This window comes from Mastomys coucha, unplaced genomic scaffold, assembly GCF_008632895.1.
Source record: "Mastomys coucha isolate ucsf_1 unplaced genomic scaffold, UCSF_Mcou_1 pScaffold5, whole genome shotgun sequence".
NCBI classification, from domain to species: domain Eukaryota; kingdom Metazoa; phylum Chordata; class Mammalia; order Rodentia; family Muridae; genus Mastomys; species Mastomys coucha.
Window position 1 is genome coordinate 57,051,369 of NW_022196911.1, and position 25,530 is coordinate 57,076,898.

General features: G+C 39.5%; 1 protein-coding gene across 3 annotated transcripts in view; it reads right to left on the bottom strand.

Annotated features, from left to right (window-relative positions):
• Akap10 (A-kinase anchoring protein 10) overlaps window positions 1–25,530 on the bottom strand; it is a 64,405-nt gene that overhangs the window by 24,778 nt on the left and 14,097 nt on the right. For all 3 annotated transcript variants that reach the window (XM_031355065.1, XM_031355064.1, XM_031355066.1), the window contains exons 3-10: window positions 24,771–24,953; window positions 23,694–24,251; window positions 18,284–18,382; window positions 13,027–13,111; window positions 11,961–12,084; window positions 8,771–8,907; window positions 5,506–5,650; window positions 2,599–2,772 (exon numbers count right to left, since the gene is read on the bottom strand). In XM_031355065.1, the coding sequence (XP_031210925.1) occupies window positions 2,599–2,772; window positions 5,506–5,650; window positions 8,771–8,907; window positions 11,961–12,084; window positions 13,027–13,111; window positions 18,284–18,382; window positions 23,694–24,251; window positions 24,771–24,953 (1,505 nt within the window). The remainder of the gene's footprint in view (window positions 1–2,598; window positions 2,773–5,505; window positions 5,651–8,770; window positions 8,908–11,960; window positions 12,085–13,026; window positions 13,112–18,283; window positions 18,383–23,693; window positions 24,252–24,770; window positions 24,954–25,530) is intronic.

Below are 25,530 nucleotides of genomic sequence, written 5' to 3' on the forward strand. Positions count from 1 at the left end.
AAGGCAATGGGAAAATCATGAATGTGTATCATTAAACTGTGGGAGGAATACTAGATAGGGACCACTGGCTCTACACTTCCTATGTGACCTTATTAAAAGAGTACAGAGCTCTGTAAAAAGGAAGGGAGGGCTCTACCTCCTGAGAACATGTGACTGATGATGGTTCAGCTCCAAATGGGACATCTGTATCATCTCTCCATGACTCAGGAAAGCTTGCAGAAGAGGCGCAAAAAGAATGGTGAGCTGAAGGACGAGGAGGAAAGCTGTAAATGCTCCGTCTGCATAAGACCTGGATGCATGGACTCACAGCTACAGCAGCTACCTGCAAAGGCTTGACCTGTCAGCATTCCACTATGGATGGGGGAGGGGGCTCGTAAGAGTTACAGGGAGTTAAAGTTGAAGGAAGATGTGGAGTCCTATTTCTCAGTGAGGGTCACTGACTCAAGCAAACACCCCCTCAACCCATTCTCATGCAGGTAATCCTGATTAAATGGAGTGGGTGGGCACCACACCTCCAAGGAAATGACACAAGAATAGAAGGGGACTTAGAAAGAAGAAAGTTGATGGGAAAAAAAAAGAGACAGAAAAGGGGGAGAGAGGGAAAAAGAAAAAGGAAGAAAGGAAAGGAGAGAAAGAGGGAAAAAAGGGAGAAAAGGAGGGAAGGAAGGAGGGAGGGAAGAAAAGGGAGAGAAGGAAAGAAAGAAGAAGAAAAAATTGTATTACTCATATGAGAAGGGAGATTGGAGAGATAGCTCAGCAGTTAAGAGCACTGACTGCTCTTCTAGATGTCCTGAGTTCAATTGCCAGCAACCACATGGTGGCTCACAACCATCTGTAATGGGATCCCATGCTCTCTTCTGGTGTGTTTGAAGACAGGGACAGTGTACCCATAGACATGAAATAAATAAAAATAATCTAAAAAGAAAACCTTCTGAGAAGGGAGGGGAAAGGAGATAAGAATCAGGCAGGATATGGTGGTGAATGCTTTTAATCCCAGCACTCAGGAGGCAGTCAAGTGAATCTGTGTCAGGCTAACTTGGTCTACACATTCATGACCTGGGAAGCCAAGGCTACATAGTAAGACCCCGTGTCAAAAACAAAAATTTAAAAGACACAATCTTACGGGGGGGGGGAGGATAATGAGTAGAATTTTGATTAATATAGGGTTTTGTGAATTGAACTTAGGTTCCATAAGTGCCTTTTCCGACTGACCTATCTCCTGGTCCTCAGTTAAAGTCTTAATGCCTCCTTTGGATTTGCATATCCCTAAGATTGTAGGGAGAATCAGGTAAGATATGCTAACTTTTTTTTTTAAAGGAAGACACAGCATTCTAGTTCAAAACAAACCTAAAAGTAGTTAAAAAACAAAAACAAAAACAAAAACACAATGAAAACAGATGTGCAGGTAAAAGTGCTCTCACCCTGGAAGCCTGAGTGAGGATACAAGTTACAACCCTAGAACCTGGAACCGACCACTATAAGTTATCCTCTGGCTTCCACACTTACACCGTGACATGTATGTGCCTGCACACACACACACATACACACACACACACCACACACATACACCACACATGTTTTAAATAAATTAAAACAATCTGAGTTCACTAGACATAAAAAATTATCTTAAACTCAGTTATTAAAATTTCTCAAATTATAAAAAGAGCTCTTCAGAGCTTGATTACAGGGCTGAAGAGATAGTAAAGTGCTTGTTATGCAAGCATAAAACCTAAGGTCCATCCCCAGGATCCACACAAACAATCTGGCATGGTGGAGTGTTTATAATCCCAGATGACATGCTGAGTGAGCATCCTGAGGGAATGTGTACTGTTGGCCTGAGCATGGCCATATTAAGGGCCGCAGTACTTCAGAACCATAGGAATGGCAATGCCTTGGTCTAATTATGGATATTGACAGCTGTCTGCAGAAAATATCAACCACAGCTGCTGCTCACTGGATAATTGTAGCCTGAGACTGCTACCCTGCGGAGGCTCCCCTACTAAGATTCAGCTATATATAAAAAATCCACCTCCTTGTTCAGCTGTGTATAATAGATATGCTGAATTTCTGGGCTGCTAATGCATCTCCATCAAAGTTCAAAGCCCACCTGATCCCAGCTTTTTTGTATATGTTATTATCAACACAGTCAGGTCAATCCAAAAGCCATGCAGGCAGTGGCAACTGGGGAGGTAGAGACTGGCAGAATCCTGGGCCTTGCTGGTCAGCCACCCTAACCTAATGTTAAGTCCAGGGCTAGTAAGAGACCCTATGTCAAAAACCAAGGTGAGTAATGTCTGAGAAGTAACAGCCATGGCTGACCTGCTCTCTGCACTTTTTAGCATGCACACACACATATTTGGTCACTAAAACAAAAAGTCATATTGTCAAACAGAAGAACAGCTTTTATGAAAGAACATGATACTTTACAATATAGTAGAAGCCTAATTACTATTGACAGTCTGACTAGAATTTACAAATAAGCTGATTTTATTTTCTTCTATCTATTACTTAAACACATGAATGGGATCTGCTGCTGTCATTTGAAGGAAAAGCTTTCTATGCCTCCCATCCCACTGACAGATTGAAATTGGCTAATACCTGAGCAGTGGAGCCATCGGAACCACCTGAGTGAGACTCCTCAGGAAGGCAGACAGAGCCATGAGCAGCCAGTGAAACATTCCCTCCAAGAAATTCATCTCCTCGAACTGAATGGATGAGATCATTCAAATATTTGTAATAAAGATTGCTGGACAGAAAACCAGGCAAAAAGACCTGAAAGAGGAACAACATTTTAAAGATGAAAATCAAATACATCCAGTAAAGCTTCTCTGAATAGCTTTACCTACAAGCCTATCATTAACAGCGACACTTCCTCTTAGACTTCTAGCCTTTTGTACAGTTTTCACCGCCACTAAAATCAAGTGTTGTTGCCTGCCCACACTTTTCATGGACATTACATAGTGACAGAAAATAGTTGGTAGTTTTTACCACATACTGATTTTAATTCTGAACTGACTTCCCTAAGATAAAGAATAAGGGATATGGGCTGAAGAGATGGCTCAGTGGTTAAGTTTGAACTGAGTGCAGAGGACCCAAGTTTGGTTCCCAGAACTCACATCAGGTGGCTCACAACTACCTATAGCTCAAGCTCCAGGGAGATAGAACACCTCCAGCCTCGATGGGCATCTTCACCCACGTATACAAACCCAAACACAGACATGAAACTAAAAAGAAATGTTTAAAAAATTACAAGGATTGAGATTGCTAAGTTTAGTTTTAACCTTCAGATATATGACAAAGGTACCTACCAAAGGGATGTTATCAATTTATATTGCTGGCTGTAGATTATTTGTATCCACACAAGTTTTCCAGTGCAGGTTTTCTCATCTGTTTCCAAATAACTAATGGCACTTGTTGAATAAACGCCAACTAAAGTATGTTTTTATGGCCATTAAAGATTAATAGTGCTGAATAAGTTCTCCTTTATTATTTTCCATTACAGACTTCCTTCACAGTACTTATAACAACTGTTGGTATGTCTGTCTGTAATTAAGATGTTTTCTTATAGACATAAGTTCCAGAGGTCAAAAGCCCTATTTGTTTACCAGTATAACACCAACAACTAGTATAGAAATATTCAACAGTACTCACTGAATACATCACTCATATTTTTACTTTTCTTCAATTTAATTTTATGTATTATGTGTATGTGCAAGTCTACATGCAACGTCCCACATGTAGATATAAGAAGACAACGTGCAAGTGTCAATTCTCTGTCTCTCTCTCCCATGTGTTCTGGGAACTGACCTCTGAAAACTCCTGCCAGACCTCTCTTTGCTGTTTAATATGTCAGTGTGTGTGATCCTCAGGGGCTTGGTCTCTCACTGGTCTGGAGATCAGCAATCACTCTGTACTGGCTGGATAGTGAGCCCCAGGGATCTCCTGAGCACAGAGGAATTTGCAGATATGTGCCACTCAGCATTTTGTTTTGTTTTGTTTTTGGAGACAGGGTTTCTCTGTATAGCCCTGGCTGTCCTGGAACTCACTCTGCAGACCAGGCTGGCCTCAAATTCAGAAATCCACCTGCCTCTGCAGCCCAAGTGCTGGGATTAAAGGTGTGTGCCACCACCGCCCAGCCCACTCAGCATTTTTTGAGTTCCAGGAATCAAACAAGTCCCATATCTCCTAGCCTTAAACATAAAATCTTTCCAACTATCTGAGATTGCAGGTTGAGTGTCAACACACCCAACTATATTTTGGTTTTCTCTGTATTTTATTTCTCATTAAATTTATATCTTTTATATTACACCAGACCTGGATTTCCCTTTAAAATCAGAAAATCATTTTAATTATGAAAAAATTACTACCTGGGGTTGTTACTGATACGTGCCTTTTATAATTGTTTTAAATTTAGTCTTCTTTTGTATGTATGTTTATGTGCATGCATGTGGAAACTAGAGACTAATTTTGGGTGTCTTCCTCAATCACTTCTCCATCTTATTTTTCAAGACAAGATCTCTCACTGAACTTGGGGCTTACCAATTAGCTGGGTCCTCCTGTTCCTAGGTCCTCAGTACTAGGATTATAGAAGCCACCTCTCCATACCTGGTTTCTTAAGAAATTACTGAGGGCCAGGTGGTGGTGGTGGCAGCCCTCACTTTTCATCCCAATACTATGGGAGGCCGAGGCAGGTGGATTTCTTTGAGTTCCAGGCCTGTCTGGTCTACAACGTGAGTTCTAGGGCAGTCAGTGCTACACAGTAAAACTGCTTCAAAAAATAAAATAAAATAAAATAAAATAAAGTAAAATAAAAACAAAAGTAAGAGAGAGAAAGAGAGAGAAAAGAAAGAAATGAAATTGCTGAGGATACTAACAAATTTGACTGAGCTACCTTCCAAGCATCTACGTATGTTTAGAACTTCAGTATTTTTAGAAGTGCTTAGCCAATCTCTTTTCACCTGAATAAGCATGACATGACAAACTCGTGAGTTTTCCCTGGACTCAATAAAACTCCCCATAAATCTGTTCTAATTCATAGAATAAATTATTCATAAATATTAAAACTGTTATTAAACTGTTAGTGGTATCTCAAGTGTGATCAAAATACATAAAATTAGTGTTTCAATCTTGAGGATCAATAGATATTTGCCAATTATTCAGAAATTAATTTTGTCTCGTACTACCACTATAGCTAATAACAGTTAATATTTTTAATGTGATAGTCATTAAGATAATAAGCATTTTATATCATTACTTTATTTTAATACTGTATAATTTTGATGTTATTTCTATTTTACAGATGAGGAAATGGTATTAGAAGTTCAGTAACAGCCTGGGCCATTTAGCCTACAAAGGTAAGGTTTATACACACCAAGTCAAGACTCAAGTCTCTGCTCTTAATCACTATGTTGTACTGCTTCAATTCCCCACAGTTGTTATACATTATATTTTTGGAGTTCCACAAGTAAAACTTTTCATAGGTTAACACTTGAAAATACTGGTTACCTTCTCCATTGTTGTCCAGGCCTGACGTAATGGAGTTGTGAAACAGTTAGGAAGTGGCCCACCTTCCCTGCAGATATTAGATTCAATTTCTAATCGTACAACATCATCAAATCCAAGGGGGTGTGTGGCTTGGAGGGAAAAGTACCTATGGCAAAAGATTTGAAGTATAACCAAATTACACACAAGATTAAACAGCTGTCTATACTTACAGACACTCCTATCTGGGGCTACTTGACTCTACCCCAGAACTTCAACTGCAGAACCAGGTAAGGAAAGTGCTACTGTGTAACCTTGGGCTGATTCTCATATCCTCTAGAAAACCTGCTACTTCTCACCTGTCTTCCAAACATCTTCAGTTCCTAACTAGCCACCTCTGCAGCTACATGAGTCGTGCGTCAGGCTATACAGAAGCAAAGAGACCAACCAGCTACACATACTCAATGGGCACCTGTTTTCTGTTTAGGACCTAAATAGGAGTTTGTCACAAAATTTCTTAGCTAAGACCCTATAATTTTCCCTGAAAAGTAACAAAGATTTGTGCACAAGATAATAGTGAGACACACCATCACACCTATGAAGTATATGTAATAAACCCATAGGAATCCAAAACAAATAGTACTAAAGGTGAAGTGGATGGATTTAACTGGAGTTAACTCAGAGGACCTGCTAATGATTTAAGTACAGAAAGGAAAAAGTAGTTGATGAGAACTTAAGAGTTTGAACACAATGAGATATAGTGTAACTAATGTTTGGTACTTTGATTATGCATACAAAAAAGCAATAAAAGCAGGGAAAGAAAACTTTCACATATTTTAGCATTCTGTCTCCATCTGTGACAGATACACAGAAGGGGTAGTGATACAAACAGGAAACAGAGGGATAGACAAGCAGGAAATGAGAAAGTCCAACCCAACAACCAACAAACAAACGTCAGTCTTTGGAGAATGACTTCCAAGGTGAAAACAGGTCTGCTCTGAGCAGTTACTATGCTCCAGCCTGGACTGGGTGGTGCCGGGCCACTGTTCTGCTCCACTGTTCACAAACTGTTCTCTCTTCATCAGCCTTTCCATACCAAAAAGCACCTATCCCGTGCTATACGCAAGAAGTTAATAAGCACTCTAAATGAGTTTAACTTCCAGGCACCCAGACCAAGCTTCAAATATGCACTCTTCCCATTGCATCAGCCATCACCACTCTCTTTACCCAATACTTCCCACTAACCCACCACAGCAGGGTGAGCACTGGGCTAAACATGAAGAACTAGATCTGTTAGAGTTCCACCACCATCTTGCCCTCTGACTGACTTTGAGAAACAATGTTCTCCATGGGACTTAGTTCCCTACCTCAAAACAGAAAAATCAGACTAGATACTTAATCTGATTACTCATCAGAATTATCTAGAATGTTTTCAAAGAAATAATCATCCCCAAGTCTCCCCCTCAAACCTGCTGAATCAGAATCGAAAACACAGGGCTGGAAATGAATTTTAAACAAGGTCCTAGATGTTATTTTTTTAAAAGATTTATCTTATTTATGTGTTTGGGTGTTTTGCCTGCAAATGTGTCTGTGTATAACGTAGGTGCCTGGTCCTTGTATCCCCTGGAACAGCAGTTAGGCTGGCTGTGAACTACAATGTGGGTGCTGAGACCTGAACTCAGAAGAGCAATCGTTGCTCTTAACCATTGAGATGTCTCACCAGTCCCCTGTGGATGAACATCATGCAGACAGCTTGACACAAGTCTGCAGTCCTGTGTTTAGGCAGCATCCACTGGTCTAGACATTCCTGCCCTTTTCACTCTGACATCACAGAGTTCTTGCTTTTATTATTTTTTAATGTGTACATGTATTGTCTGTTTGAATGAGCAAAATGTATGTACAGGTGCCCCTTGAGCCAGAAGAGGGTGTTAGTCAGATCCCCTAGAGATGGAGTTACACACGGTTCTGAGGTGCCTGACACGGTGATGGAAGCAGGAACTGAGTTCTCTAAAGAACAAGTGTTCTTATTTGTAGAGTCACCTCTCCAGTCCCCAGGTCTGTGGAATTCTTTTAATCCCCAAGTCAACCCTTTACATTTATCTATGGATACAAACAACAAATTTTGTCACAAAAAAGAAAAGACAAGTATAAAGAATAAATTTAATTTAGCCAGGCAACAAGACTGTGGTGACAAAGCTGGCCACAGTCTTATCATTTGCCTGAGCAGATGTTTTATTTATAGTATAGCAGTTATATTTATAGTAAGATTTTTTTTCCAACTTCTTATCTGTGGTGAAAACTAGTGAGAAATTGGCTGGTCCAGTCCAGAGGGAGAGGGCGTGCTTAGCATGTACAAAGCCACGGGTTTAATTCCTAGCACTAAAGACAAAACCCAAAGAAAAAACAAAAAACAACAAAAATCCCCCTACTATTTATTACCAATGCAGGTCAAAGGTATGATACATTTATGCCCTTTCCAAAATGTTCCAATTACTTTAGAGTACGTCCTATTGTGTTCTAGAAACATTTTTACTACCCCAACTCAAGTCCTCTCTCCTTTTCCTTATGTGAGGAGGATGGATGCGGTGCTGGTTCTAAAACAGGCCCTTCCACTGGGCTCTGCAAGGCCTCTTTCCATCTCTTTCCATCTTGGTCCTCGCTAAGTGCTACATTTCCCCACTTGCCGGAAGTCTCCAACTGATCCTTTTTCTTCCTCTTGCCACATATATATGTATGCACAATCACATGTGTACCTCCTTATTCCTCCTCCTCCTCCTCTTCTTATTTTATTTTATGAGTATGCTGTCTCTGCTGAGAATTGAACTCAGGACTCCTGGAAAAGCAGCCACCTACGCTAAGCAATCTCTCCAGCCCTTCAATTTATTCTTAAGGATCGCCGGGCGGTGGTGGCACACACCTTTAATCCCAGCACTTGGGAGACAGAGGCAGGCGGATTTCTGAGTTTGAGGCCAGCCTGGTCTACAGAGTGAGTTCTAGGACAGCCAGGACTACACAGAGAAACCCTGTCTCGAAAAAAAAAAAAAGATCTAAACCAAGTTTCTGTCTGTGAAACCCTTCTGAGTACCACATCTTGGTCCTGCTTACTATAAAAAAGCCTTAACTTCCTCAGCAGGGACTTTTGTTCCCCAGCTGGAGAGCTCTGTATCTATCCCATCCAGATCAGTTTTTGTGGACTCATTGATAGCAGAAATGGACTTTATTCAAAGTTGTCATCACAGTGCATAGTGAATGCTCAAAACACCCGAACATGCTGACCAAACAAACTCACTTGTCATATAAAATCATGGCATCATTCTGTGCCTCCTGTCCATCATACTGGCCCTTTTTGGCAGCAAGCTGAGACTGGAAATTATCCGCTGCTAACCAGAATTGTAAGATATTCACTGCATCTTCTTTTTCCATGTACTAGGAAGAAAAACACAAAAGAGTAAGACAAGAAGCAGTTCCCTCATGACCTATAATTTCTATGTTGTTAGCAGTAAAGTCCAAAGGATCCTATGCACTCAACACCCTTCAGTTAAATGTAGAAACCTGAAGTAGACAAGTTTTAAATATTCTTTCAGGGGAGAGGGGAATAAAACAATGACAACAAAACCCCTCACCCCGCACCAGAAGATGTAAACTTCAGTGCACTGTAGCAAAACTTAGACAAATTTGGACTCATACTTCCTTACCAGTATTGACAGTGAGCTAATGGAACTAATTCTTTTACACCTAATCACAGCTATCATTCCATAAGAACGCAAGGACACTCCATGAAGACAGTCTGAACAAATACTGATTTCAAGTATGGCCAAAAGGGAAAAAATGAAAAGCAAGTTGACTATATGTTTAGCCTACTTTTGCAAAAAGGCACAGTTCAAGCATGTAGTTTGTTGCTATTTTGCCAAGTGATGCTGGGAACTGCAAACCTAGGACCTCCTAAAGGTTAAAACAGAACCTACCACAGGAATCTTTAGAATACTCATTTGTTTTGCAACACAAATATTTTCATTTGCTAAAGTCTAATAAGCAGTTATATAAAGCTGTATGCCTTACCTGCTGTGGGTGGATAACGCTCCTACCAGAAGCTGTAGGTAATTAAACCAAATCTAAGTGCCATACTGGGCTATCTTCCTGCAAGTTGTTGTGTAGAGACACCCTCCCCCTTTCCAAGGCCCTCAAAACAATGCAGACAATTGCCATTGTAGCTGCCTGCTCATCAGTACTAGATGGTAAGACTCCACTGCTGAAGAAATCATTTTGATCACATGACCCAAGTGGAATGGAAGCTTCTTCCCTGCTATAGCCCTTGTAAGTTGGAAGGCACCGTGAACTGTGCTGGGGAAGAACTGTCCTATGGCTACAGACTCTAACACTTCTAACTAGCCAGGCAAGAAGTGCCCACTGGTACCATAGGAGCAAGTCTGTTATGGAGCTAACCTATTGTTTTCTGGCTATATTTGATACCCACTTCAAATGAAGGAATCCATGTTTGTTGCTTTAAATCCAACCAAAAGGTCATGGCTAAGGTCAGAAGCCCCAGTGAGGAAGCAATTGCTATTGTTTTGCTAAATGGGTATGGTGTGCTGGTAAAGATGCCTTCTAAATAACATAGTCATACATACTGGAACTGAGCTATTGTCATTCTTAATGAGAGGTGTTTTTTGTTTTTTTGAAACAGTCTAAGTAGCTTTGGTTGGCCTAGAACTCACTATGTAGATCAGGCTAGCTTTGAACTCACAGAGATCCTTCTGCCTCTGCCTCTCCAGTGCTGGGATACACAATACCATGTCTGGCTTCTTTTTGCAGTGATTAGTGGTGACTGCAGAGATCCCATAAATAACTGCTGAATGTGCAACTATAAGTGGGACATCTGTATCACTACTCCATGGCTCAAGGAATATCATGGAGGAAGAGTCAGAAAGAAGAATTTAAGAGCTGGAAGGGGATGAGTAATGTCCAACACTGAGTTCAGGTACACTGGGCTGTCCCTACTGAACTCGCAGCAGTTGTGACTACCTGCGAAGATCTCCACAAGCTGGGCCCACCAACAACCTTGTTGTGGAAGGGAAGGATTCACAGGGCTACGTGACTCCTTAAGGATTTACCCAAAGTTAATGATGGATGGAGGAGGAAAAGACATCTTCACTGGTAAAGTCAATGGTAAGATGTCCATGTTTCTATAAACAACCCTAACGAAACTCACTGGGGGACAGACACACATTCACAAAAAGAAAAAAAGGAAGGAAGGAAGGAAAGAAGGAAGGAAGAAAGAAGAAATAGGCAAGGGGCCAGTTGAGAAAAGAAGGGAATTAGGAGGGTAGATAAAAAGGTATTTGTGTGAATATAATCAAAACACATTATGTATAATCTATGAATTGTCATAATGAAGCTCATTATTATGTGTGTTTAATATATGGCAGTAAAAACTTTTTAAAAAGACTTTAATAAAATTAATAATTGTTGGAAGGTACCATGTATGTCTCAAAGAGATTAACAGATTCACAATTTGCTTCAAATATTATACTGAAAAATTTTAACCACCAGCTAAAATAAAAATGATGAACATGGGAAAATGTTACTTTTCTTTCTTTCTTCTGAAATCTGGTCTATAATTACTGCAATGGAATGAAGTAGCCAATTCTATGGCTTTGTTTACTTGTTTTTATTTAGTGCATATATGAAGTGTATACAGAAGTCTCTGTGCTCATGTGAACATAAGGCCAGAGCCTGATAGCAGATGTGCTCCTTTATTGCACTCTATCTTATTTTTTGGCATATGGTCTCTCTCTCTCTTACCGAGCACAAAGCTCAGCAGTGAACTGACTAGATAATTTGCTAAGGCTCCAAAGAGCCTGACTCCACTTCCCAATACAGAGCAAATTGATGGATGTGGCCATGCCACCTTTTCCCCAAGGGTTCTATGGATCTAAACTCAGGTCCTCATACTTGTGCAGCACACACTGTTTACTGAGCCGTCTCCCCAGCTCCTACTTATTTTTGAGGTAGCCCAGGTTGTCCTCAAAGTCATTATATAGCAAAGAATGGATAACCTTAAATTTCTGATCCTCCTGCCTCCACCTCAAGAATGCTGGAATTATAGGTTTGCACCACCATGCCCAGTTTCACGTAGTGACAGGGACTGAACCCAGAGCATCATGCAGACTAGGCAAATATTCTGCCAACTGAGCTACATACCAGCCTCCTATTCTATGGCTTTAAAATAGTTCAAACTATCTTTTATATTATATTTTCTTATAATGTAACTAAAGTACTTTTTAAAAATTAGGGTTATTTTATACTGGGTTTCCTCTTGAATCTGATAAATATGCCATTTACATACTCTTGCCATTAAGTACAACCTAAAACAATCATTTTGCAAATGAGTTATCTCTTTTATGTCACTTTCTTTAGACAGGGTCCCAGCATGGAGCTGGAATGCTCTAGCAGAATATAAAAGAAGATGCAGAATTTACCTCAGAAAAATAAAAGAGGGCTGACTCACAGAAGAGAATGTCAGCCAGGTAAACAGTTCCACTGGTCAGCACTTCAATCTGGTATTTACAGAAATGGTGACTTCGCAGAAACTCACTAAAGTGCCTGCACGTGAACAAAAAGAAAATATTTGAGGGAAGGATCAAGGAAAGAGCATAACTAGAAAAAATACTCTTTCCAAAACTATCCCTAGTCAATCTTTTTTAAAATATGGTTTTATTTATTTATTTATTTATTTATTTATTTTAAATATGGTTTTTCAAGACAGGATTTCTCCCGTATCCCTGGCTATCCTGGAACTTGTTCTGTCGACCAGTGCCGGGATTAAAGGCATGTGCCACCACAGCCTGGCTTTATTCCCATAAAATCTTAAAGGCTTAGGTCAAGGCTACCTCATTTCCCGGGGTGCTGTTCCTGATTCCTTTCAGCTGTAAGCTGTCTCTCAGTGAGTTTGTAGCTTTCTTCTGATGGTTAACACCCACTACCTTGTGTTACAGTAACCAAAAACATGGCCCCTTTCTTTTATTAAGCTGTAACTTCAAGGCAGATACTGTATCTACTTGTGGCCCCTTACAAAAACATGTAATAAATATCGAGTAAAAGAATGAATGAACATATAGATTTTTAAAGGCACACAATTTTTTTTTTTTTTTTGGTTTTTTGAGACAGGGTTTCTCTGTGTAGCCCTGGCTGTCCTGGAACTCACCCTGTAGACCAGGCTGGCCTCGAACTCAGAGATCCACCTGCCTCTGCCTCCCAAATGCTGGGATTAAAGGCGTGAGCCACCACTGCCCTGCTGGCACACAGTAATTTTAAAAAGTCTGGAGACAGTTTATTATTATTATTTAGTTATAGAGTATAAGTTCAAAGCACGAGCAAATCAAATGTCCATTTGGAGACATGCATTATTAAAGCCCTCAGTCATATACCACAGTCTCAGTCACCCCAATGACTTTGGATAAGTGCACTGTTTTTAGTTGAGTAAAGTCCATTTTCCAACCAGGAGCTAGAATCCCCAGGAATGCTAATGTGAGAGTATGAACTTACTCTTGCTCCATTGCACTAAAGACTACAGCCTGTGCCAGAACGAAACAGTTGGGATCCACCTGTCCATCTTCTCCACAAATCTTTGCTGTGAAAGAAATAGCAATTGAATTTCTACTAAATTCAAGCTATACCCACTTTAAATAAAATTGGGAAACAATAGGGCACACACATGAAGTTTCCAATGGAACTAAAAGGGCTGGTAAGATGGCTCAGTAATGCTTGCTGCCAAACCTGATGATGACTCAAGTTCAATATCCATGTGGTGGGAAAAGAGAACCAATTCCCATAGATTGTCATCCAGCCTCTACTGTGACACATGTACCCCTCCCAAATAAGTATCTAAATAAATATTTAAATAAAAGAACAAGAAGAAAACATAGGTACCATCTTGAGACCAGGAAAATCTTTTGAGATATGCATATGGAAAACAGATCAAAATACTGAACAAGACAAGCATCTCTATACATTAAATTGCTCCGAAAACAAAATGAAAAGGCATAAGACAAGAAATGGACCAGTGGTTAACAGAGGACTCAAGTTTGATTCCCAGCACCCATGTCAGCTAGATCACAACCACATATAATTCCAGCTCCAGGGAACAGGCACCTGAATTCAAATGCACATACCCATACACAGATATATGTATACACACATAACTTAAAATAATAAAATCTTCTTTCAGAGTCAGGACATGTATGACAATTAAAAGTTTAGCATGAACTAATGGTCCACATCCCAAATAAAAATTGAGCTAAGGACATGACAGATGATTCCAAAAGGACAGAGGTGGGCGGCACTCTCATCATTACCCAGCCATCAACCTGCTTTCTTCTATTTAAAAAACAAATAACAAAAACCATAAAATGGCTATTATGAAGAAATACATAAACTTATGAGTTATCAAATGAATCAGACAGCAGACAAAAAATTAACACAAAACTGCTTCAGCAATTATATATACATTATACACGTATACATATGCATTTGTGTGTATATATATATATGCTACAGCAATTATATATAGATAACATATAGATAATATATGTATATAGTAATTATTTACTAGCATATGCTTAAGCAAGCTAGGGCAGAGGAAAACTTATACCATTACTTAAAAGGAACACACAGAGTGTTTCTTCTACAGGACAATTTGACAGTTTCTATATTAGCTTTTTTTTTTTTGGAGACAAGCATTATGTATTCCTGGCTAGATGTAATTCTTTGAAGACTAGACTAGCCTCAGATTTATAGAAATCCACCTACCCCTGCCTCTGGAAAAATAAAATATTTATAATCAGCAGCACTATTTCTAAGACTGTAACCTAATGTGAACTACGGATTTAAAAGTCTAGAAGTGAGACTTATGAAGAGAGCTGCCTAATATCCATCACTAGAAAAACCCTGAGGCAACCATAAGGCCCCGCTCTGCTCAGTCTCTATCTTTGGAGAGGCTTCAGGAAACTCAAGGGTCAGTCACATCCTGATCCCTTTGTTCATCACTCTCCAGACAATGCTTAGCTGTGGTATGGATATGTGTGTCATCTTTGACCAATTTCCTAGCAGTCTGATCTTAAACTTCTTGGAGTCTCTGGAGTTATGAGAGTCTTTATCATATGCTTATAAGATAATCAGTATTTAGGAATACCTAGAAACTTTCAGGAAAGGGCCTGGCCACCAGAATAACTGGTGCCTATGGTCATGACCTGTTGAGAGGATTAGGATTTTCAGTGAAGGGGACTGAAGGCCAGGTACTCATACTCTTGGCCAATATTCATACTCAGCTATGCCCACACAATGAAACCTCTATTAAAACCTAAAGGTACAGGGCTGAGAAAGACTGAGTTTCACATTAATGACCATACAGAGGTTGGTGTGCATGTGCAGAGAGCACAAAGCTCCATGTTCCTTCTCTAATTTGCCCTGTACATAGCTTTCCATTGACTCTGGACCTGCATCCTTTCTAAATACCCTTTACAATAAATTAAACTATTTTCCTAGATTCTACAAGTTGCTCTAGCAAACTTATCAAACCCAAGGAGGGTGAATGAGACCCAGCAATGTAGGCTGCAACCTTCTTAGAAGAGGTAATCTTGTGGGACAAAGTCCTCAACCTGTAGAATCTAAGGCTATTTCCAGGTAACCAGTGACAGAACTGAGCTGACAAAGATGACATCCAAGTAGCATCTGCTAGAGAATCATAATTAACTGGTTGTTGATGGGGAAGGCCCCATATATCAAGGGGTCACAGATCAGTCTCACAATTGTCAAAGTATAGCAGGAGGAGCTAAATGTTCCTATATTCTTATGACAGCATGTTTCTCCTCAAGCATCTGGCACCTCCTCTAACCTCTCTGCTGAGGACTTTGTTTCCTACTTCCCTGAAAATCCGGAGCAATGAGAAGATTACTACCCTCTTCTGTCACATAGGTCTTCATCCCAGAGTGCATTTGTTCCTATCACCTCACATGAACCTTTTTTCTTTCTTTCTTAATCACTGTATACGTATGAATATTTTGCCTGCATGTCTATACATGCATTATGTGCATGCCTGATGCTCAAGGCAGCCAGAAAAGAGTGTCAGGTCCCCTGGAACAAGAGTTAGACAGTGTGAGCAGCCATGTGGGTGTGGGGGCTGAGAACTGAACTCTGGTTCTGGTTCTGCAAGAGCATCAAGTACTCTTAACCACAGAGCCACTCTCCAGCCCAGATGAAGCATTCTTGCTCCTATCTGGGCATCTTCCATTCCAGCTCTGAAATCTCACTGTTTCTGCCTCCACAAAGCTCTTCCTCAAGCTTTTGTGTCAGTGTTCTCTCATTTCCATCATCTGCCAGGAGGGTGCTAAGCATACATTCCTGTTTAAATGTGATGACACACTTTGTGGTTGTAATACCTTACTTTAGAAACAAAACCAAAGACCTTGTTCCTTGACTTCACACTCTTCACAGCTATATGGCTCATAAGAATTTTCAATACTTCCTGCTCCATTCTTCCTATTTTCTTTAAATATTCTTTCTCTTTTCTTTTGAGATGAGGGTCTCACTATGTAGCTCTAGCTGTCTTAGAACTTATTATGTAGACCAGGCTGGCCTTAATCTGCCTGCCTCTGCTCACTTAGTGCTGGGATTTAAGGCACCACCATGTTCAGCTCTTTGAAGACTCTTAAAATTAATTTATCTACGCTCTACTATTACTAATTCTGAATGTTCATCTTATTTAACTTAGCAGCATCATTTAACATCTTTCCCCCTCCCTAACACTATACTTTCACCCATTTCTACCTCCCAACACTGGAATTAGAGCTATGCAAGGCACACCCAGATCATCCCACAATCTTTTTTATTTTATTTTATGAATCAATAAACTTTTTTTAAAGGTGTGTTTATTTATTTTATGTATACGAGCACTCTATATGCATGCACACCTGCAGGCCAGAAGAAGGATTAGACTACATTATCAACAGTTAGGAGCCACCATGTGGTTGCTGGGAGCTTCCACCAATTTAAAAAAAAAAGACAATGTACTTTATGTGACTAGGTGTTTTGCCTGCATTTATTTTTGTGCACTACATGCATGCTTGGTGCCCACAGAGACCAGAGAGGGCATCAGACCCCCTAGAACTGGAGTTATAGATGGCTGTGAGCCACTCACTGTGTGGGTACTGGGAATTGAACTCAGGTCCTCTGAAAGAGGAGCAGTCCCCTTAACTACTGAGCCATCTCTCCAGTCCCATAAAGAATTTTCTTTTTGTATTTTTTATTTCTGTGGGGTGTGTGTGTGTGTGTGTGTGTGTGTGTGTGTGTGTGTGTGTTTTACATAGGTGCAGGTCATAGGGTCCCCCAGAGTTGAAGTCACAGGGTATTGAGAACTGAAATGGGGTCTTCTGAGAGAGCAGGAAGTACTCTTACCCACTTAGCCTTTTCTCCAGTGCCTCTTCTCCACAATTTTAAAGTTTGGGCCTGCCGGGCGGTGGTGGTGCTCGCCTTTAATCCTAGCACTTGGGAGGCAGAGGCAGGCGATTTCTGAGTTCTAGGCCAGCCTGGTCTACAGAGTGAGTTCCAGGACAGCTAGGGCTACACAGAGAAACCCTGTCTCGAACCCCACCTTACCCACCCCCCCAAAAAGTTCGAGCCGGAGAAAATATAACTGTTGACATAGTTTTGCCTATGCATACACATGTTTGATGAAAATACATTTTGAAATGTTTACCTCAACAACTCTGAAATTCTTCAATTTTTTTCTATTCTAGTTTTTTTATGAAAATACATTTTTAAAAAACATGTTTGCCTGTCTAACAAAAACAAGAACGAAACAAAACACAAACCCTATATGCCATGTCCTTGCAACACCAGCTTCCTATTCTCAAGCTTCCTCATTTTCAAGCTTTCTCATTTACAAAGTAGTAACTGTAACTGTATTTATTTATAACAAGAGATTTTTATTCAATACATGGAAAGTCCTCAGAATACAGTTTAAGTCTTAAAGAGTAGTCAATAAAAATGTTATTTTTGTGCCTGCTATTATTGGTCCCACTCCAAGACTCTAAGTCAGCATGTAAGAGAGAAGTGAGCAAAATCAAATAAAAGTACCCTGAGAGGCTGAAGGTAAGGCACTACAGCGAGTACTTACTGCTCTTGCAGGAGACCTAGGTTTAGTTCCCAGCACCCACATGGAGGCTGTAACTGCCTGTAATGCCCTCTTCTGATTTCTGTAGGTGCCTATATGCACATGGAACATGTGCACGTGCGCACACACACATACACACACACACACTACACAATCTCATAATCTCCTCAGAGCTGAGAGATAGTTCAGCAGATAAGAGCACTTGTTGCTCTGGCAGAGGACATGGGTTCAGTATGTAGCACCCACGTGATGACACACAACTGCATCAGTTATAGGAGCCTGATGCCCTCTTCTGGCTTCTATGAGCTCCTGCACTCATGTTATACACATCAATTCATGTATGCACATATATACACATAAAAATAGTAAATTTCTTTTGTGGCTGGGTGTGGAGGCACATCCCTTTCATCCCAACATTCAGGAGACAGAGGCAGATGAATCATTACAAAGCCAGCCCTATCTTCATAGTTACAAGCTAGCCATGGCTATATAGTGAGACCCTGTCTGAAAAAAAAAATAAAATAAAAGACAAAAACAAAAAAGCTCAATAATAATGGTAATTAAAGATAAAAAAAGTCTCCTAGTTAGTAACCGAACTGGCCAGTTTTCCTTGTTACTTCCAGTACTACTTACCTATGATGTCATTTCTCATGGCTTCTGTAATTGGTATTGGTTTAGCAGCATCTGGAGATATATACTTGGTAAAAGTATTCACTGCATCTTGTTCTATACCTAAAAGAGAAGAGGACAACTTCAAAGCCAAAATGCAATCGGGATCACGAAGTGGACTGTGTTCATAACAGGATACTGTTTGCTGTGTAGTGCTATTTTAGGACAACTTCCACTGTAAAGCTGTCTTTTCACTGTGTGGTTCACAGCACAGAAAAACCTAGGTCAATTACTTTTTCTAATGTTTGTAAGAGCTACTGAGCTTCTTAGTCACGATGATGTTCTCTTTTTGTGTCTCTTCTCCAGAGTCTCAGATTGAACTATTTGCATAGTAATAAAACCACAGAAGCTCAAAAATCTTTATAAATCTACATTTGTAAATAACATTTGAGACATTTAAAGAGTTCCATAGTTTGTTTTTTCCTTTTTTTTTAAAGAGATTTATTTATTATTATAAATAAGTATACTGTAGCTGTCTTCAGACACACCAGAAGAGGGTGTCCCATCTCATTAGGGATGGTTGTGAGACACCATGTGGTTGCTGGGATTTGAACTCAGACTTTTGGAAGTCAGTGCTCTTACCCGCTGAGCCATCTCACCAGCCCCAGTTCCATAGTTTGTTACTACCAAGTACTTGTTATCAAGATGAAAGCAAATCATTTGCTTCACAGTGACTGAACTCTGGTAGGCTGAACAGCTCTAGAAAGTCACCCGTTTATTTTACAATCTCCAGTTCACAGGAATATTGATTTTTAAAGTATATCTTTAAGAATCTCTGAATTTCCTCAGTGTCTGTTGTACTATCTCCCTTTTCATCTCTAATTTTATTAATTTGGATCCTCTCTCTTCTGGTTAACTTGGCTAAAGATGTGTCAATCATTTTAAAGAGCCAACTCTGTTTCATTCTTTGTGTTTCTGACTTCAGCTCTAACTTTGGTAGCAAGCCTTAGCCTTCTTTGCAGCTCTTAGCTCTGATTTTGGTCTCTTCCTGTCTGCTTGTTTGGGCTACTGATGGCTCTTGTCTTTCTTTCTTTTTTTCTTTCTTTTTTCTTTTTTCTTTTTTTTTTTTTTTTTTTTTTGAGACAGGGTTTCTCTGTGTATCCCTGGCTGTCCTGAAACTCAGAAATCCACCTGCCTCTGCCTCCCAAGTGCTGGGATTAAAGGCGTGCGCCACCACCACCTTGCAAGGATCTTGTTTTTCTAAGGCTTCCCAATTTTTTTTTTTTTTACATAGGCTCAGAGCTTTCCTCTTAGCACTGACTTCATTGTGCCTTCTAGATGTTGATATGCTGGGTTTTCATTTTCAGAAGTTCAATTGTAGGAATTTAAAGCCTTTCTTCCTAGTTTCTCCTTTGACTCAGTGGTTTGTTGTTCAATTTGTATACTTTCTATCATTTCTATCGTTGATATTCAGCTTTATTCCATGGTGAATTAGGATGTGATTTCAATTTTCTTATATTTGTTGACACTTGTTCTATGTCCTACTATATGGTCTATATTTGAGAAAGTTCCACGGGCTGCTTGGAAGAACATGTATTCTTTGGGTGGAATGTTCTATAGATTTGCAAGAAACATCGTAAATGTCCACTATCTGCTAAACAAATAATGAAAATGTGGTACATCTACATAAGGGAATATTCAGCTATTAAGGAAAGTGAATTTTGCAGGTAAATGGATGGAGGAGGAAACAATCATTCTCTGTGAGGTAACCCAGACCAAGAAAGACAAACAGCACATGCATGCTTTCTCTGATGTGTGGTTGTTAGCTTTGAATCTTCAGACGTGTATTTCACTTGGAATACCCATATATCAGATAGTTAATAAGGGATCATGGGGGAGGGATAAGAGATAGAATACACTGTTATAAGGGGTTAAAAAGGACTAATGGTAACAGGAATAGTAACTGGTGTGAGATAGGGAGGGTAGGGCAGAAAAGGAAACAGTGGTATGTTCCACTAAAGACCTTTTGAAAAAGTCACATGGAAAACTACTACCATAGAAGCTTCCTAAAAATATACACATAAAGAGTTGAATGTGAGTTACCCTAATGAGATAACAAAGTCCCTACAAGACAACACTACAGACTAACAAAAAGTCCAATGCCAGTAATTAGCTATCTCTTTTGGAGTTGTTGGCAAGTTAGGTCCCACAGACTCTCCCAAACATCACAGGTTATTGCCTTCATTAAGCTCTTGGTTCCCTCCAAAACTTGACAGTAAGACTCTCTTGCTGACACCATATACCCAAGCCATTGAACATGTAGATACCAAGTTAGGACCAACCTGAAAATTCATCCCCACTGACTAGCCTGTTACAGATGATGGAAGGGACTATGCACACTACTGAGGAGAAAAGTAATCACCAATCTCATCTAGCTATGAACCCTGTGAGCTGCAATAACGAATGGCTTAGCGATACATGCACACTGGTGTACTAGTGTCAGGACAATGCTGGTGTAACCAACCACTCTCAGGTTGGATTTAAGGCCCACTCTACAATATGAAACCCATATGGGGCACCATTATTAGGCCAAGAACCTATGGCTAGGCATGTATAGGCCCTACACGTAAGCTTACTATGATTCTGCTACTAAATGGATAAAGCAACTAAATTCTAGTGACTTACTGATAGATCCATAAATTGATGTATCTCTCAATCTTCATCAAAGATTCAGAACTCAAAACAAACAAAAAACAAACAAACAAACAAATAAGTAAATGGAGCCTGTAAGAAGGCCCAACAGGGACCATATAGTGGCAGTTGTTCTCTGACTCTGATGGTATGCAAGCACCTTCACATATACATACACACAAATAAATAAACAAATTCGATGTGACTTAAAAAAAAAAGAGAACAGAAAAATTCCTTAAAATATCCTGTATTGTTTTTAAAAGATGTACCTTTTAGGGTCTGTGATAAGCCAGAAACTAGAAAAAAGAGCTTTCTTTCAGTAATTAGGGAGATCTTTAAGCACTAAGTTACTCGATCTAGCGTTTTAACAAATAACTTTTAAAACACTCAAGGGGGTTACTTTTCCCAAGAACCCAAGTTTGATTCTCAGAACCCACATGACAGCTCTGTGCTGACTTCCACTTCCAACACCTCTGGTCTCTGATGGCACTGCACATAGTGATAGACATACTTGAGGCAAAATACCCTCCCCCAAAAAATAATAAAATAAAATAAAATATCTGAATCCTTAAGATCTTGTTTTCGCCTCAAAACTCATCTTCAACCAACCACAACCAAACTTAAATAGTGACTCCATGAAACCATACAAATAAAAATACCTAGAACTTTATAATTTCTTTTAACTAAGATAAAAGGGTTTTGTTATTGTAGTTTGTTTATTTCTGAAAATGATATAGCTCAGGAACCAGAGAAATGACTGGGTGATTAAGAGCACTTGTCCCTGTGGTTGAGATCCTCAGTATTACATGTAGCTCACAATCATCCACTAACTTCCTACCAGGGGATCCAATAGACACACATGTGTCGCACATACATGTATGAAGGCAAAACATTTGTATATATAAAATAAAAACATTTGTATATATAAAATAAAAAAACTGATAAATTTCAGATAACTACATTTAAAGAACAAAGTCTTAAAATTACTTCAGGGCATATGAAGTAGTTTAAGATTAATTAAAATATAAAAGATGAAAACTTAATAAAAAATTCTTCAGATATTTTATAAATTGGATAAAAATTTCCCTGAATGGGTAGCCTGTGACTATTTCATTTATTATTACATCTTAGAAATGAATGTGTAGTAACTACTCAACAATAAATTTGCCACAATTACTTCCTGAAAGACTGAATTTACCACATAAAGTAACCATTTTTTTTCTACTATTTTAAATAATTAAATTATTTTAAATTTAATTTAAATTATTTTAAATACTAAACAAATTAAATTGTTCTTATGAACAAAGACAAAACTCAAAACACCTTAAGTCTTGCCGGGCAGTGGTGGTATACACCTTTAATTCCAGCACTCAGGAGGCAGAGGCAAGCAGATCTGAGTTTGAGACCAACCTGGTTCACAGAAGAATTCCAGGACAGACAAGATGACAGAGATAACCTGTCTCAAGAACCCAAAACCAACCAACCAAAAGTCTGAGGTCTTAGAGCTAGAAAGATGGCTAAGTGGTTAAGAGCCCTGGCTGCTTTTCCAGGACCTGGTTCAATTCCAGTACCCACAGGAGGCTCACAATCATCTGTAATTCACGCATGTATACAGCAAAACATTCCGCACTAAGTTTCTGAATCTCAAGATTCATAATGAATCAGAGCTACCAGAACTATAGATGGGAATATCAGACAACTATGTTTAATAGATTTAAGAAGATAAAGATAGTATCAAAACTGGAGTGAAGAAACAAACTACAAGGAAAAGAAAGAAAGAGAGAAGGAAAGAAAGAAAAAAGAAAGGAAGAAAGAAAGCAAGCAAGCAAGAAAGAAAGAAAAAAGAAAGAAAGAAAGAAAGAAAAGGAGAGAAAGAAAGGAAGGAAAAAAAATTCCAAGAAAGAATTCAGGGGCTACAAATATCAAAATGCTTGAACCATAAGCCTGAGATATGATCTCTGAAGCCTGCAATGGAAGGAGAGGAAACCTGAAGGCTCTTTTGACTTCTACGTGCACAATGGCACTCACATGCCCACGATCACTCACTCACACACAGAGTAAAATAATATCTTACAAGACTTAGGAACTTTCCAAGATGAAATGACAAACTAAAATTGATTCACTAGCAAACCAGATCCATCTTTAGAGATTCCATAAGCTACAAGCATTTGAAGAAAGCAAAACCTTTAAAAATAGAACAGAGCAATAATTACAAAAATGAGGATGTAGTACAATTTCTGAACTGACAGAATAGGAAAGAAAAATGTGCTGTTTTCAAAATGCCTGTGTTTAATTCTAGCTCCTCACTCACTAGACAACCTAAAGAAGCAACTTTCTAAACCAGTTTTCTCAAAGGTCATGAAAATGAAATCCAAATATATACTTAGTACAGAACTCAATAAATGGTATCTACCAGTAATCAAAAAAAAAAAAAAATGAAAAAAAATAATTAACCTACAAAGTGCAGTTAGACAGTACAGAGGACAGAGACCAGGAGTTCATTCCCTTGGTAAATGGCTTCCCTTCCAAATGTACAGAACAGTAGCATACTGCCCTGCCGCTCTGGTCAGCTGGTAACACATAGCAACAAAGACACCCAAGATCTCCTTTCTGCTCCTTTTTATCACCCTGAGTCCACTCAACCCTTCAAATCCTCTTAAATGTGCAAACCAGTGAGAAAGCCTACGGTTCTGACCCTCCTGTTCCTTGTCTTGGGTTCTGCGTTGTGAGACCTCACACTTACTTTTCATTAGTTTTTCTGACAGTTCTCTCAGTGGAGAAGAGCAACTGTTTCTACTGGCTACTGCAAGTCTGGAAGAGGATTCTTGGGAGTCCAAGGAAACCTGATGAGTTCCTGTTCTGGCCACTTCTCGATGGAGAGAATGGGCGCTGTGGCATTCCTGGGAAAGCAGCAAGTGATTCTGAGGGTTCTGAGTTCTACTACTCAGGTCAGTTCCTTCTGACTGAGTCACAAGCAGTGGGGCTGAGCTAGAATCCCCCAACCTCCTGTCAAGAGACTCAGTTACAAAAGACGCTGAAGTTTCATGTTTTTTAGATGGAGAGACAGGCTCAGCCAGTGAACTCTGTTTCACTGTGTTTAGACTGTGTGCTCTTATTCGGGACCAAGTTGTAGAGTGAAAACTTTCAGCCTCTAACCAAAATTTCACCAGGTGCTCCATTCTTCGAAGTTCCATAAACTGAAGGAAATATGGAAGGACAACAGTGTCACGCAAGACTTGTTCAAGGGTCTTTGAAAGACTAGATTTGGTCTCTTGAGTTTGATAGTCCAGACAGGATCTGCCTAAACAACAGAAGGAAATGAATCAGCCATTTGATAACAATTTTCTATCTAAACACAGTCTACCAGCATTTCTAACAGTGGAATCAGACAGTACTTCCAAACTGACTGCTTTCCAAAACAGTCTTCACTAATTTATACCATTTACAACAAGGAGTGGCCATTTTCCTCAGCCCCACTTGATCTCAAATTAGCAAACTCTGAATATATTCTAATATTTTAACACTATTTTGCTTTGTATCTCCCTGAGTACTATTGAAATGAGTATTCTTTGTGTGTGTGTTTGTGCGCAATCTTATTAAGTGTCAAATGCAACTATCCAGTACACTGCTCACTATTCTATTGAACTAGCCTTATATTTACATGAATATTTACTATTTCATTACACTTGCAGTGTTTTTTTTTTTTCAAATGTATCTTTTCAAAGTCACTTCCAATCACATAGTTCAGTATTCTATGACTGGACTCTCACATGCAAGTCTGTCTTTGATTAGGAGGTAGCAAGAAGTGGTGGTCACTTACCTAGGTCTCCAAAATGAGCAGCCTCCATATGGCTTGGCTGTTTCTTAAGCGTTGCTGTCCTGCTACTTGAAAAGGAGTCCATGTTGGCAGAAATGGCATTGATTGCAACATGACTTGGTCCTGCAGCTTCCAGCAAGGCATGATTTTTAGTGCTTTTTTGTGGGGAATGTACGGCTACTGAAGCTGTTTTGAAAAAAAAAATATTTAAAGTTATATACTATTTGATTACCTAGAACTCAAGGGCAGACTTTAAGAAAACTTAAAAAATTAAAAATTTTAACACTTAAGCAACATTCAAAAAATAGTTAAAGTGCTAAAGAGATAGTTTAGTGGCTGTTCTTCCAAAATACCCAGGTTCAAGCCCACATGAAAACTTGCAAACATCTGTAACTCCAGCTCCAGGATTCTGGTGCCCTTTTCTGGTGGGAATACACACACACATGATGCACCACAGAAACACATGTTGCACACAGACATACAAGCAGACTGAACATCCATATACATTAAATAAATAAAATCAGCCAGGCTGTTTGGCACATGCCTTTAATCTCAGCAAGCAGGAGGCAAAGGCAGGTGACATTCCTTGACTGCCAGAGCTTTACAGCCCCTGTCTCGAAATAATAATAGAAGATATCAAGCCTCAGCAAAATAGAAGATACACTATTATTTAGAACTCTTAAGATACTGCACCAAGCTGGGCGGTGGTGGCGCAGGCCTTTAATCCCAGCACTTGGGAGGCAGAGGCAGGTGGATTTCTGAG